This window comes from Schistocerca gregaria, chromosome X, assembly GCF_023897955.1.
Source record: "Schistocerca gregaria isolate iqSchGreg1 chromosome X, iqSchGreg1.2, whole genome shotgun sequence".
Classification (NCBI taxonomy): domain Eukaryota; kingdom Metazoa; phylum Arthropoda; class Insecta; order Orthoptera; family Acrididae; genus Schistocerca; species Schistocerca gregaria.
The window spans coordinates 346,861,822-346,877,686 of record NC_064931.1 but is presented as its reverse complement, the minus strand read 5'-3'; the positions used below and the strand labels follow the sequence as shown (position 1 = coordinate 346,877,686).

The 15,865-nt window shown below is 41.3% G+C and overlaps 1 protein-coding gene across 4 annotated transcripts in view; it reads right to left on the bottom strand.

The window, feature by feature from the left end:
• LOC126298523 (nipped-B-like protein) overlaps positions 1-15,865 on the bottom strand; it is a 362,304-nt gene that overhangs the window by 25,867 nt on the left and 320,572 nt on the right. For all 4 annotated transcript variants that reach the window (XM_049989881.1, XM_049989883.1, XM_049989880.1 and 1 more), the window contains exon 25: positions 11-165. In XM_049989881.1, coding sequence (XP_049845838.1) covers positions 11-165 — 155 coding nt within the window. The remainder of the gene's footprint in view (positions 1-10; positions 166-15,865) is intronic.

Genomic DNA, 15,865 nt, shown 5'->3' with positions numbered 1-15,865 from the left:
CATTACTTACAGGCAAACCTTGAATAACATCTTTATCTGTAAAATCAAAATGCCTAAGCAGTAGTCCAACTGTGAACAAAGCTCTTCGAAAAAATGGACGGCATCTCACAAGTAATGGATTGGAAGGATCATGCAAACAATACTGCTGGAAGTCCTTAAGGTGACCTGAAACGTAAAATACATCATCGCTGTTTAAGTAACTTCGGTAAATCCATCTTGAGGTCTGATTGCATAACAACTTCATGGTACCTTAACACAATTCACTTCACATAAATATAACAACACAAAAAGTAAAGTTTAACATTTTAACCAGAAACATAACAAATGGTATATGCAAGTAATGAAGACTATGGGTTGATGTCCACTTGATGATTAACTATGGAGCCAAAACTCAGATTGCAAAAGGACAGCAATGAGAATCTACCTTTTCTTTTTCAAAGTAATCATTCCAGCATTTGTCTTAAAGAATTGAATGAAACCACCAAAAACCTAAGTCTAGAATGTTAATGCTGGACAGGGATTTGAACTTAAGTCATCCTTAATGCAAGTCCATTGCCATAAACCTGTGCCACTTTCATCAGTAACATTAAGTGGATAATGGCGAGTCACAAACAAGTGGCCTACAAAGAAAATTCATTTTCTGGAAACAGTTAACCCAATTAAAGAATACTGTTTACAGTAATTCACTAGTTTTATTTCAGAATGGCACCTGGATGGAACAGTATCCAGCTGACATGTAGCGTGTATATTCTAAGTATCTTATTAAAGAGAGAGAGAGAGAGAGAGAGAGAGAGAGAGAGAGAGAGAGAGAGAGAGAGAGGGGGGGGGGGCAGGAAGAAGGGTTGGGGGTGGGTGGCTAGCAGACTGGAAAGAGGCAGGCAGTTTGCTGGCTAGGAATGAGGAGAGGGAGGAGTGGCAGGTGCATCGGCTGGGCGTGTGTTGTGTGCTTGTCAGACCCAGAGGCGAGAGGGCATAAGAGGGCATACTGCAGATGACATGGAGACTTAAACTGGGAGAGGGTGACATGATGGAGGAAGGAAAAACTGTTGAGTGAAGGGTGTGGGGACAGTGTGTTACCAGAGATTGAGGACAGGATTGTTACTCTGGAGTAGAGGCTGTGTTGCAAGTAGAACACTCACCTGCATGGTTCAGAGAAGCCTGAGACAGGACTGGAGTAGGAAGTGTTGGATGGGTAGATAGTGCAGGTCTTGCACCTGGGTGCAGTGTGGCAAAGGACTGGTAGTGAGAGTGACATAAAGATGGAGCAGGATGCTGGATATGTTGGGTGGGTAATGGAACACAATTTTAGAAATGTGAGAAGGCTCTTGGGTAGAATGTCCTTCATTTCATGGTATTATGATAAATAATCAAAGCCACAGCAAAGGATATGATTCAACTGTTCCCAGTCCATGGTGATATTGCGTGGGGGTGGGGTGCACCTTTGTACTGATTCTTGGTGTTGGTGGAAGCCTTGAAGGCACGTGATATGGCATGGGGAATCTGTTTGTGAACTAGGAAATTTGGAATTTTGTTGTAAGTTCTATGGGACCACACTGCTGAGGTCATCAAGCCCTTGGCTTACACACTAATTAATCCAATCCAACTTAAGCTAACTTACACTAAGGACAACACACCCACCCACACCCAAGGGAGGACTGACCTCCAATGGGGGGGGGGGGGGGGGGGGGGGGGGGGGGGGGAGCCGTGCGAACTGTGGCAAGGTGCCCTAGATCACAACACAGCCAACCCACATGGCTGTGCACTATGTTTGGTGGTAGTCTCTCTGTGAAGGTCTTTGTGACCCATTCAGTATAATGAGTAAGGGAGTTCTCATTGCTGCAGATACATTACCCATGAGGGCCAGGCTCTATAGGACAGATTTTTGTTGTGGAAGGGATGGCAGCTGTCCAAATGCAGATAGTGCTGATTGTTAGTGAGTATAATATGGACAAAGGGGTGGAAGTCAACAACTAGGGAGGTGGCATGCTGGGGTGAGGAGGACTAGGTGAAGCAAATAGGACAAAAGATGGAGTTGTAAAGGAATGAGGATCAGGTGTCTTGGTCCTGAGTCCAGATCCTGAAGATATCATCCATTAAACTGAACCAGACTAAGGGTTTGGAGTTTTGCCAGGCTACGAAGATTTCCTCTAGATGGCCCATAAAGAGGTTGGCATAGGATGGTGACCTAGATGGTATCCTTTTATACCAACCTAGGAAGCTTTCTTAGTCTGCCAAAACTCCAAACCCCCAGTCTGGCTCAGTATCACTGATGATATCTTAATGATCTGGACTCAGGGTCAAGACCCCTAACCTCAATCCTTTACAACCTCAACACGTTATCTACCATCTGTTTCACCTGATCCTCCTCATACAAATGTGCCATCTTCCTGGAGGTTGAAGTCCACTTCTCCAATGGCTTCCTTCACCACCCTGTTCACATTAAACCTACTAACCATCAACAGTGCCTGCATCTCAATAGCTGCCACTCCTTCTACACAAAATGAATCCCTCCCATTCAGCCCAGTGCCCATGGGCAACATATCAGCAGTGAAAGGACTTCACAGGCAGGCACTATCTCCCAAACCCAGTCTGCAATCAGATTTCCTGTGCCATATCCTCACACACCCCAATCCTCCCACCACAGTCAAGAATCAGCTACAAAGGAGCAGTCCTCCCTCTTTCACCATCCAGTATCACCCTGAACTTGTCCTTTTTCATGGCTATGATTATCTGTCAAAATGACTTGAAATGAGGGACATCCTACCCCAGATCCTTCCCAACCTCAAAGTGGTGTTCCACTGCCCACTAAACCTAGAAAACATTCTACTCCATCCCTATGCCACTCCCTCTCCCAACCTCTTGCCACAGGGATTCTCTCTCTGTAGAAGACCAGGCCACCCACACAGCACTTACTACTCCAGTCCTGTTACAGAACTACCCCACCCCCATCAATGGGTGGACCACCTATTAAAGCAGTCATGACATATATAAATTCTGCTGCAAACACTGCACAGCTTTATATGTCAGTATGACTATCAACCAATTATTCAGAAGGACGACTGGCCGTCACCAAACTGTTGCCAAGGACAAAGTTGACGACCTAATGGTACAACATATAGCTTTGCATAGTATGCTTAATTCAAATGGCTGCCTTACAACCCAAGCCATCTGAATCCTTCCCACCACCAGCAGCTTCTCTGATCTACACAGATGAGAGTTACCCTTGCAACACATCCTTCACTCCTGTAGGAGTCCTGGCCTCAGTCTCCAGTAATGTACTGTGCCCAAATCCTTCACCCCTTCCTCCATCCTATCATGCCTTCCTAATTCACTTCCCCAGGTCAGCTTTAGTGTGTGCCATTCACCACAGTCTCTGACACCCAGGCATCACAGTGCATGCCTAGTCCATCCACCCGTCACCCCTCCCTCCTTCATTTCTAGCTGGCACACCAGCTGCCTCCTCCTAAGCCACCACCCAGCCCAACGACTCTTCCTGCCACCTGCCCCCCCCCCCCCCCCCCCCCCAATCTCCAATCGTCACAACCCACATCCCAACCTAGTCCCTGTGCCGAAATGCAGCACTGGCATTGTGCATCCAGCCATCATTGTGTGTGTGTGTGTGTGTGTGTGTGTGTGTGTGTGTGTGTGTGGGGGGGGGGGGGGGGGGGTGCTCCAAAAGCTAACCAGCTTCTCCATTCTTTTTTGTGTGTGGCTGTCTCCGACCCAATTCTTCCGCTTTCCAGCGAGTGGTCTTCTTTACTCCCCAAGTATTTACATTCTACTGGAATTTTCTTACAGAATTAAATAAGGTGAAAGACAGCTGATGAGAGCATTTCTTTGTGGGAGCCAACAAGCAGTGACAGACACACAAGAGTGAGTCCTTTGTGGCAGAAAGAACCATAAGGTTGCCACACATAGAGGCTCAGCACTGTGTGTGCACAAGGTACAGCAGCAGCAGCAGCTGCCAGCAAGGGTTCTCTGGTCTGCTCCGGCGAGGATGTAGCACTCGGCTCCACTACACATTACATTTACATCTACATCCATACTCAGCAAGCCACTTGACGGTGAGTGGCGGAGGGTACCTTGAGTACCTCTGTCAGTTCTCCCTTCTATTCCAGTCTCGTATTGTTCATGGAAAGAAGGATTGTCGGTATGCCTCTGTTTGGGCTCTAATCTCTCTGATTTTATCCTCATGGTCTTTTCGCGAGATATACATATGAGGGAGCAATATACTGCTTGACTCCTCGGTGAAGGTATCTTCTCGAAACTTCAACAAAAGCCTGTACCAAGCTACTGAGTGTCTCTCCTGCAGAGTCTTCCACTGGAGTTTATCTATCATCTCCATAACGCTTTCGCATTTACCAAATGATCCTGTAACAAAGCGCGCTGCTCTCCGTTGCATTTTCTCTATCTCTTCTATCAACCCTATCTGGTATGGATCCCACATTGCTGAGAAGTATTCAAGCAGTGGGCAAACAAGAATACTGTATTCTACTTCCTTTGTTTTCGGATTGCATTTCCTTAGGATTCTTCTAATGAATCTCAGTCTGGCATCTGCTTTACCTCCGATCAACTTTATATGATCATTCCATTTTAAATCACTCCTAATTCATACTCCCAGATAATTTATGGAATTAACTGCTTCCAGTTGCTGACCTGCTATATTGTAGCTAAATGATAAGGAATCTTTCTTTCTATGTATTCGCAGCACATTACACTTGTCTACATTGAGATTCAATTGTCATTCCCTGCACCATGCGTCAATTCGCTGCAGATCCTCCTGCATTTCAGTACAATTTTCCATTGTTGCAACCTCTCGATACACCACAGCATCATCTGCAAAAAGCTGGGTTTCACACAATTGTCTTTTTCGAAACCTATGCTGATTCCTACAGATTAGATTTCAAGTCTCCAGGAAAGTCATCATACTCTAACATAATACATGTTCCAAAATTCTACAACTGATCGACATTAGAGATATAGGTCTATAGTTCTGCACATCTGTTCGATGTCCCTTCTTGAAAACAGGGATGACCTGTGCCCTTTTCCAATCCTTTGGAACACTATGCTCTTCTGTAGACCTACGGTACACAGCTGCAAGAAAGGGAGCAAGTTCCTTCACATACTCTGTGTAAAATCGAACTGGTATCCCATCAGGTCCAGCAGCCTTTCCTCTTTTGAGAGATTTTAATTGTTTCTCTATCCCTCTGTCGTCTATATCGATACTATCATTTTGTCATCTGTGCGACAATCTAGAGAAGGAACTACAGTGAAGTCTTCCTCTGTGAACCAGCTTTGGAAAAAGACATTTAGTATTTCGGCCTTTAGTCTGTCATCCTCTGTTTCAGTACCATTTTGGTCACAGAGTGTCTGGACATTTTGTTTTGATCCACCTACCGCTTTGACATAAGACCAAAATTTCTTAGGATTTTCTGAAAAGTCAGTACATAGAACTTTACTTTTGAATTCACTAACGCCTCTCGCATAGCCTTCCTCGCACTACATTTCGCTTTGTGTAATTTTTGTTTGTCTGCAAGGCTTTGGCTATGTTTACGTTTTCTGTGAAGTTCCCTTTGCTTCCGCAGCAGTTTTCTAACTCAGTTGTTGTACCACGGTGGCTCTTTTCCATGTCTTACCATCTTGCTTGGCACATACTCATTTAACACATATTGTACGATGGATTTGAACTTTGTCCACTGATCCTCAACACTATCTGTACTTGAGACAAAACTTTTGTGTTGAGCCGTCAGGTACTCTGTAATCTGCTCTTTGTCACTTTTGCTAAACAGAAAAATCTTCCTACCTTTTTCCATATTTCTATTTACGGCTGAAATCATCGATGCAGTAACCGCTTTATGATCGCTGATTCCCTGTACTGCATTAACTGATTCAAATAGTTCGGGTCTGTTTGTCACCAGAAGGTCTAATATGTTATCGCCATGAGTCGGTTCTCTGTTTAACTGCTCAAGGTAGTTTTCAGATAAAGCACTTAAAAATATTTCACCGGATTCTTTGTCCCTGCCACCCGTTATGAACGTTTAAGTCTCCCAGTCTATATCCGGTAAATTAAAATCTCCACCCAGAACTATAGCATGGTGGGGAAATCTACTCGAAATATTTTCCAAATTATCCTTTAGGTGCTCAGCCACAACAGCTGCTGAGCCAGGGGACCTATAGAGACATCCAATTACCATGCCTGAGCCTGCTTTAACCGTGACCTTCACCCAAATTATTTCATATTTTGAATCTCCGTCAATTTACGCTGATACTATAGCACTTTTTATCGCTATAAATATGCCTCCCCCTTCACTGTCCAGCCTGTCTCTGCAGTATACATTCCAATCTGAGTTTAGGATTTCATTACTGTTTACGTCTGGCTTCAGCCAACTTTCTGTCCCTAGTACTATGTGGGCATTGTGACCATTTATTAATGAGAGCAGTTCTGGGACCTTTCTATAGACGCTCCTGCAGTTTACTATTACCAAATTAATATCGTTATTCCCTGTTGCATTTTGCCTACTCCTACCTTGCCGTGTCTCGGGAGGCGTCTTGTCGGGCCTAGGGAGGGAATCTTCTAACCTAAAAAACCCACATGTGCACTCCACACATACTCAGCTACCCTTGTAGCCGCTTCCTGCGTGTAGTGCATGCCTGACCTATTCAGGTGGACCCTAAATTTCTTCACCAGATAGTGGAGGTCGAGAAATTTGTACCCCAGATCTCTGCAGAATCATCTGAGCCTCTGGTCTAAGCCTTCCACTCGGCTCCAAACCAGAGGACCGCGATTGGTCCGTCATATCGGTTACCATTGTATGAGATGCATCCATTATGTATTAATTCAGTTTGTAATTCCCAGGCCACATGGATTAGATGCATATTAGTTTTATGAATTAGATGGGTATTAGTCTTGAAAGTAAACATAGCTGCTATTTGCTGTGCCACACAAAGGAAGGGACCACCACCATCTCGTGAAAGGACTCTTGTAGCTTCACAGACTTGCTGGGAGGACATTTAGAATCTGATCTTGCTGTTGTAGCAATGGTTCAGAACTAAATTTACACAAGCTTCCATGTTTACTGGTAATAAATCATTCAGTAAAAATATTTGAAGCAGTGATTTGCAACGGACATTCAACAAGTAATGAAACACTTTTTTTTCCTCATCCAATTTTGGTTGAAAAAATGCAGCATTTGTTGTGGGACATCATGAAATATTCCTGCTTCAGCCCCTGGAGTTTCATGAAGTTCTGATAGAGGGCAGCGCTATAGACAGCCTTCAAAATTGCATCTGCAACAGAGGTGTGTTCAAACCATGACATCACAGATATTCATAGGTGCTTGCAGTATGTCTACAGAGACCTGGCAGCAAACAAAAGTATAGCGAGTCATTGGGAGAGGTGTCTGTCATCAACACAACAAGGTCGCACAAACCTGTGCGATCTCCCATGTGCCAGCTGGCTACACACAGCTATGACTCCTACAATGTCCAACTGTGCTGACACACTCATTTGAGATGATCAATAGAGCACATTCAAACATCTTAGTGCACAACTGGAAATGCTAGTGCTGACACACTCATCCACCAGTTGGGGGTACACAAAGGTTGTGTCCACTGGACAAAGGTTGTGTCCACTGGATTCCTCGCTGCTTAACAAAAGACCATAAAGAGCAAAGAACAACCATCCATGCAGAATTGTTTGTGCATTATGAGGCTCGTAATGACAATTTTTTGTCAATCATCATCACAGATGATGAAACATGTGCTCATCACTTTGAACTGGATACAGACCGGCAATCCATGGAGTGGCACCAAACCACCTCTCCTCCAAATAAAATGTTCGAAGCTGGTAAAGTCATGGTGACAGTCTTCCGGGATTCTGAAGGGGTTATTCTATTTGATAACCTCCCACATTGTGCAACTGTTAACTCTGCTGTACATTGTGCTACTCTCAGGAAATTGAAGAAACAACTTCAGCACATTCATCGCCACAAAAAAATTAAAAATGAACTTCTCCTTCTCTATGACAACGCAAGGCCTCACACAAGTTTGTGCACCCAAGAAGAACTCACAAAACTTCACTGGATTGTTCTTTCTCATCCACCCAACAGCGCAGATCTTTCACCTTCCAACTTCCATCTGCATGGCGCAATGAAGGATGCACTCCATAGTAAGCAGTATATGGCCTGAATAAAACCCACCTGCTTTCAGAAAAAAAAAATTATGCTTTACTTATTGGACACCCCCTCGTATTATCTTCCAAAATTCATTATTAATTACTGATTCTGCCACCATTGCAAATCTCCTGGCAGATAATCTAGCAGCGAACTATACCAAGCAAGTAGGGAGCTGCCTGGCATCATCTCTCCAAAATCAGTGAAGATAATGCAAGTAAGTGAACTTTCTGACTACACAGAACTTGACCTGTATGACTCTGAAACACAGAATTATCTGTGCCCATTGGCTTTCATTTGATTAACTCTGTCCCTGTTGTAGATTCATGTTGGAACAGTAATAACCAGTTTCTTTCAGCAAATTTCAGGAGTAAAATTAATACGAAACTCTTATTTTCATCTCATTCATGGATCTGTGGCCTCAGCCTCTTTCATAAAATCGAGAGTTGCCATTCAGTGTTGTTGCCCAATGCATTGTGTTCAGAACTCTGGTCAATGTGGAGTAGTGACATGAGTGGAATTAGAACAAGGAAGGGCGAGAGAGAGAGAGAGAGAGAGAGAGAGAGAGAGAGAGAGAGAGAGAGAGAGAGAGAAGTGGAGGACGTTGTGGTCATGCTTGTTGCCAGGGGCAGAATACTTTTTCTATTTCTGTATCTACATCTACATACACACTCTACAAGCCACCATAGGGTGCAGAGCGGAATCAGCAGCAGACAGCTGCTGATTGCTGTTCACCCTGCCTGCATCATCATTGATGTATACAGGAAACAACAGTGGTCATATCACCTTTTTTATTTACTTCGGTATGGCTTTTACAACCCCAGGACAGCATGAAAAGAGTGTGCCAGCTAACTATATAATGTGCATTATTTTTTATCACCCATAACCTATGCTTTGAACATGGAGATGATGTTAACACAAAATCTGACTAAATATTATAACAAAAACTAAGTCCAATATGTGAAATATTGTTATGACCTGAAGGAAAAGGCAGTTTTTGTGACAGCTAGCACTTGGTGCATTACAGGCTGAATTTATATACCTCTGGCATTAGCAAATTTTACAACACAACACAATTGATTGTTATACTAGATAAAGTGCTATAATTAGTCCAATAATGGCGTCACAACAAAGGTCCTTTGCTTGCAAGAAATGAGGTAGAAGATTTTATTCTTTTATCTTATGTATATACTTGAAAGTTTGTAGAATCCTAGTTTTTGACCTTCAAAACCCTTGGGACAATTTTTGTGGCCAAAAAAACAAGAAATTTGGCACTTTTTTCAGATCTTCACCTATAACTTGGATACTTTGTATCCTAACGAAAATATTACCTGTCCCAAAATGAAAGAGTATTAAATTTTGCAGCAAATGACCTACTTAAAATGTCAAAATCTGTGAACTGTTTGGCCAAAATCAGTTGTCAAAGTTAGTTACTTTTATCAGCTTACCTAAGAAGTCAGCTCCCACTGCCTGCAACACAAAAACAGCTACTCCAGATGAAAAATTATGTATCAGAGTAGCACAGCATGGAATATCTTGTTACAAAAGCATCTAATTTTTCATTTTTAGGCACTATTAAGCATTCATACATCTGAAAGCCAAAATAATTCCTTTTTTAGTCAAAGCTCTTCAATAAAATGAAATTTCCAATAGGAAGACTTAAATCTGTCCCACCTTCAGGTGTAGGGGTAGCTAAAGATCTCCCTTGAATGGCATGCAGTAAACAGACAAGGCCCCTCCATTCCTTTTTATTGTTTCCATTGCTAGCCATGCCCGGTCTTCCTGTGTTGTGCAACAGACATGTTTTAACTCCTCGTGCCTTGAAAAATCTTTGTTTCCTAATTTGAATTTACTTTCATTGTGCAGTCTGTGCATTTAAAATGAGTGCTCCAGATCATACGGAGGTGGGCACATCTTAAGTTATTAACTGGTCTGGCTGAAGTTTAAGTGCACAGTGCATGTCAGAAGTAGTACAATAACCCAAAACTTAATAGATCACCTTTCACAAGAGGCCCTGCACCATCAATGTTGAATCTTCGACCATACGAGAAGGCATTTAATTTTAATAAACACTGCTTTTATTGTGGTGAGGAGATTGATGGTAATTCGGAGAAACTTTGCAAACTTCCCTATGCAAAGTAAAATGTTGTTCATAAAATGATGAAACTTGAATTAAGAGATACTGTTATTGGGGGTAGCTGAAAGGAGAGGTGATGACTGGGCTTGCAAAGTATTGGAACATTTGTTATAACATGTGCATCCTGCGCTATGGCTCTAAAGATAGGGAAGAAGAGGGATCATACCATAAACGCATTAACATTGTTTCACAGATTGATTGTTATCAATCAGTCTGATAAAGACTAAGTTTTGTTTCTCATTTGAACTTTCTCCATACCCCATGTCATTGTTCACACAAGACAGTCTCAATAAGTGTACAAAATCACCTCTCTGTGATGCATTCACATCTCTCCAACAGAATGAAATACCCAAAATAAAAAGCTTTGTGGTGTATGGTGGTCACCTACTGCATAAGGTTGTTTGGCATAAGAAAGAAAAGTTTGGAGCCATTTACATGAAAAATGCAACATATTTGAGAATCATAGTTAAGGTTCTTCATCAGATATAATTTTTGATGAAGGTACAAATGTTGCCGTCGCACAGGAGAAGTTTCTCACAACACAAAAGCAACAACAACTATTTGATTTTGATGCTCATGTGTGAATCTGAAATGGAGGTATTCAAGTGCAGCAGAAGATGCAGATTCAAAGATTGTGGGAACACTATTATTCAGGCTTCTGAGTCTGACAGTGTGACAATTTCAATACCTTGTACTTTCTTAAACAGGGAAGATGGAAAACAGCAGGAGTGTGATACTCTAGCATTTTTTTAGCCGTGCCTTCACAGGATATGATACCACATCCTCCTTTTTGGAACAAGGAAATGTGAAGTTACTAAACCTTATGGAGCAACAGCTACACCTCGAAGTGCAACCTGCTGAATTAGTTAAACCTTGAATTTGTTAAACCCTCAGTCTCTCAAGATGTAATAATGCAGGCAGGGGAACAGCTGATATTAGCACTATATGGGAATCCCAGCTGCACATTTGGATGAGCTCAGGTACAAGCTTTTTGTAAAGTCTGCCCCAGGAAAATCTTTCAAACTTGAAATGTTACTGCCAACATCGGATGCAGCAAGGTGGCACTCACTGCTATCCTACCATCAAGCGCAGTCTTGGCTGGGTCAGAAAACTGATCCATGCCAGTGGGGGATGGAAGAAAGACTTATGAAGCTGGTTTCCTGTGAAGATTACGAAAGATGTGGTACTGCACACGCTACTGAAGATGGTTCCCTGTGCATCATAAACAGAATACATAGCAGTATGTGTATGCCGCAAATCTCGACTGAACTGCTACTCGATGCAAACACTATTGTGGCTTATCTTGTGAGAATGCCCCAGAAATTAAGCTAGACAGTGATGAAGAAGAGATCGAAGGTATGTTCCAGGATGAGGAAGTTGGTGAAGGTGCCACAATGGATCCAGAAGATTGGTTACTGAACCAGGACCTGCCACGGTCTCCCAAGCAACGTCAATGGGATTGAAATTTGATAAAAGGGGAATCTCTGATATTTAAATTGTGTTTTTTAATATTGTCATGTCCTTTTAGTTGTTCATTTGTAAAAAAAAATATATTACTTATACATAAATACGTGTTGGCCATTACTACGTACTTTGTTTTCATTTTAGCGACCCATTGTTAACTAGAAAGGCATAGATAAATTATGAATAAAAACGCACATGAATGGAGAAAATTAAAAAAGATATACATACAAAACACATGTGCGCTAATTAGAGAGCCATCTTCCCACTGGAAATTTTATTTCATTGGATAACTTTGACTTAAAAATCGAATTACTTTAGCTTTCAAGTGTGTGAACACTTAGTAGTACCTAAAACTGAAAAATTAGATGATTCTGTAACATGAACTTTCATACTCTACAACTTTGATAACTTGATATTTTTTATATGGAGTACCTGTTTCTGAGTTATGTGTGTTGTAGACAACTTTTTAGCCAAGTTGGTAAAAATGGTCCAACTTTGACAACTGACTGGAACCATAAGGCTGTACCAATTTTGACACTTAAGTAGGTCATTTGATGCCAAATTTAATGCCCTTTCATTTTGTGACAGTAAATCTGGGGGAAAAGCCAAAATTTCTTGTTTTTTCTGCCACAAAAAGTTGTCCCAAGGAATTGGAAGATCAAAAACTTGGATTCACCATACTCTCAACTATATCTACAAGATTAGAAAATACAATCTTGTGCCTCATTTTTTGCAAGCAAAAAGTATCCTGTTACTGGACTAAATAGACCAAGAACTGCTACAAATGTAAAGTAAAACCTTGTTTTGCTGTGACAAAAAGAGCTTTCATTACTGAATCAGCCGATTAAAAGAAATGGATCATCATTCAATGGTAGAGTTGAATGAACACACAACAAAATGTCAGATAGATTTTTTTACCCTTCTGTATACGGGAATAACTAACATTTTAAATGCTCTGTGAAAGAGGGATACTGTATAAAAGACACAAAAATTTTAGACCTTATTCACATGACATGAAGGCATATGAAAGAAACTGCTCTAAATCTCAAATGACCAACATGCAATGAATTTAATAGCATTCTCTATTGAGCTCAAAATCAATTAGAACAAATCTGCTAAAAGAATACATAATTTAGGAAGATTAGCTGTCACATCTCACTAGCAGAAATGCCATAAAACACAAAGCATTAGGTTAGATGACGGACAGGGAGGGAAACAAATACCTCATTTGTCATATGTGATTTAGGGGAAGTATGGGCCAACTAAATTACAATTTATGGAGGGGAATTTGTGCACTCCATGTGTCCATAATATTAATCCAGAAATATCTTGATCACTTTCATTGTTACTGATGAAGGTGGCAAATAACACTGTGTGACCCTAGAACACAAATTAGAGGAGTAACAGCACAGGTGGCAATATATTTCTCAAATGAATACAATGTAGAGAGGTGAAAACAACTCTGAACCTTTCATCAGAAAATTAAGCACTGCAACACTGAAAGGAAGTGTGAAACTTCAGAAGACTATCGTATCAGGATCTTACTCGAATACCTCAAAAAAAAAAAAAAAAGAAAAGAAACTAAGAGAAATTCTTGTCCTATGTAAAGGCTCTCAGTAGCACCACAATTAGTGTTCAGACAGTCATGGATGACACAGAAATTAAAATTGAAAGTGGATACAGAAACACCCATGTCAACCAGGATGGATTTTGAAAATGGTGGTCATGAGAAACACAACTCTCACTTCTCTCATATGACATCCTGGAATGGTTTGGATCAAGGTAATTAGGATGACACAGTATGTCTTGGCCTTGAAGAATCATTTTACACAATACCACACCAATGCTGATTAATGAAATCATCATCATCTGGGGTCTCAAATGAAATTTATGACTGGATTGAGCCTTTCTTATGATGGAGAATACAACATGTTATCTTCAGTGGAGAGTCATAGACAGAAGTAGATGAAACTTCAGGTGTGACCCATGGAAGTATGTTGTGACCCTTGCTGTTCATGCGGAATGTTAATAATTTGCCAGACAATGGGAATCAGTCAACTCAGATAAGTACCTGAGTATACCCATTTGTGGCGATGTGAAATTGGTCACATACGTTCAGTTGTAGGTAAAGCAGGTAGTACATTTTCAGTTCGATTGTACAACACTGGGAAAATCCAGTTAGTCTACACACAGAAGACTATTTACAAGACACTTCTGTGAACCATCCTTGACTATTGCTCAAGTGTGTGGGACCCACATCAGACTGGGGTAACAGGAGGTACTGAAATTCTACAAAGAAGGACAGCAAAAATGATCACAGGTTAGTCTGATACACAGGAGAGCATCACAGATATTGTGAAAACCCTGAATTGGCAGATGCCTGAAGACAGGTATCAACTATCCTGCAAAAGCCTACTTACAATGCTTCAGTAACCAGTATTAATCAAGGAATTGAGGAAATATGACAGCTCCAGAAGTAATGCTATCATAGAAACAGCGAAGACCAGGTTACACTAATTACAATGTGTACAGTTCAATTAGGAAGTTATTAGTCCTGCAGCCCCTACACATATGGAATGAGAACAAACCCTAACACATGGTACAGTGGGAAATGCCCTCTGTCATGAACTTAACAGTGGTTTACAGAGTAAAGAGATGTAGACATAAACCAGTTCATCATACCTTTAATCATTTTCTTCCAAAATGTGAATATGTACTCAGGTCACATTTTTGAGGTACGTGAGGTCTTCAATTTATAAAAAGTAGGAGAGGAGTGTTTAAATAACTTTTTGAAGGAAAAAAAAGGAGGAGGAGGAGGAGGAGGAGGAGGAGGAGGAGGAGGAGGAGGAAAGGAAAGGAAAAAGGAATACTCATACCAAAGTGTATATACTGGACTAATGGAAGATACAGAAAATTCAAGGAATAATTTCCAGGAATGTCATATTAATTTACTCAGTGTGTGGACACCACAGAATTTCTCAACAATCTCCAGTAGGTGCTGATAGTGAGATGACATTGTGCATCACGGATAGGCTTTCTCTTACAATTCAAAGAGCTTATGTTGGAAGACGAGTTAAAAGAACATTACTTACATCGTTATACCCACACATTATTGCAGACAGAACAGAAAGGCGATGAAGTGATCCCAGTAGGCTATGAACCTAGTAGTACACATCACACACAAGCTTGCTGAGCATAGATGTAGATATGGATTACAATTAAATCTTTTTCAACACCAACCAAATTACAATGCAATACAACTGTAATTTGAGGGCAATTACATAATGTACATTTTAGCTGTGGGCAGGAGGTGCATAAAAAGATCTTTCATTATGTTGTTACACAGCTTAGAAACACACAAGCACATACGTGGACAGTTTATAGACAACAGACACGCTGTGTATTCTTGTCATACTCAGACTCATTGTCACAAAAAAGTTATGGGATGGTCAGTAACAGCCCAAACCAAACTAAGACAAGACCAGCACACATTCACACTATTCAACTGTTTGCTACTGCACAACACTTTCCCTTTTTATTCCTGGAAGGCTGAAATGGGAAACAACAGAGGTCAACTCAGCTAAAAAGTAACTAACATGAAAGGTTAAAAACAAATGAATTGTGTGTGCATAAATAAAATCCTTTTGAATTTTGAACCACATGATATCAGATTTCACCTGCACTGCAAGAGGCATTGTCAGTTTAGCAACTGATATGCTGAGCATAAACAACAAACAGCCAAGAGAGTCCACAGGGACAAGAGCACTGCATCTCCCACAGACATGTTGTGAATTACGACAACATGAAATTGTTGCAATGTCCAACAACTTCTGAGACTGTAATCTAAAAGAGGCTGTAAAGATCTGACTACACAACAAACTAATAAATAAAAAGTGGTTTTCAATCTCACAAGGTCTGGGACACAGCCTTAACCATGGTCAAAGCACAGGGTAATCTAAGTGGCAATTCGCTTCCATCACAGCAACTGAAGAGGTTGAGGATGTATTGTCACCATGCAAGTAGGGACTCTTGTCCAGTACTGGCAGCAGTGTGAATGAGTACACTGGATTGAGCCCCAGTAATGCACTTCCCC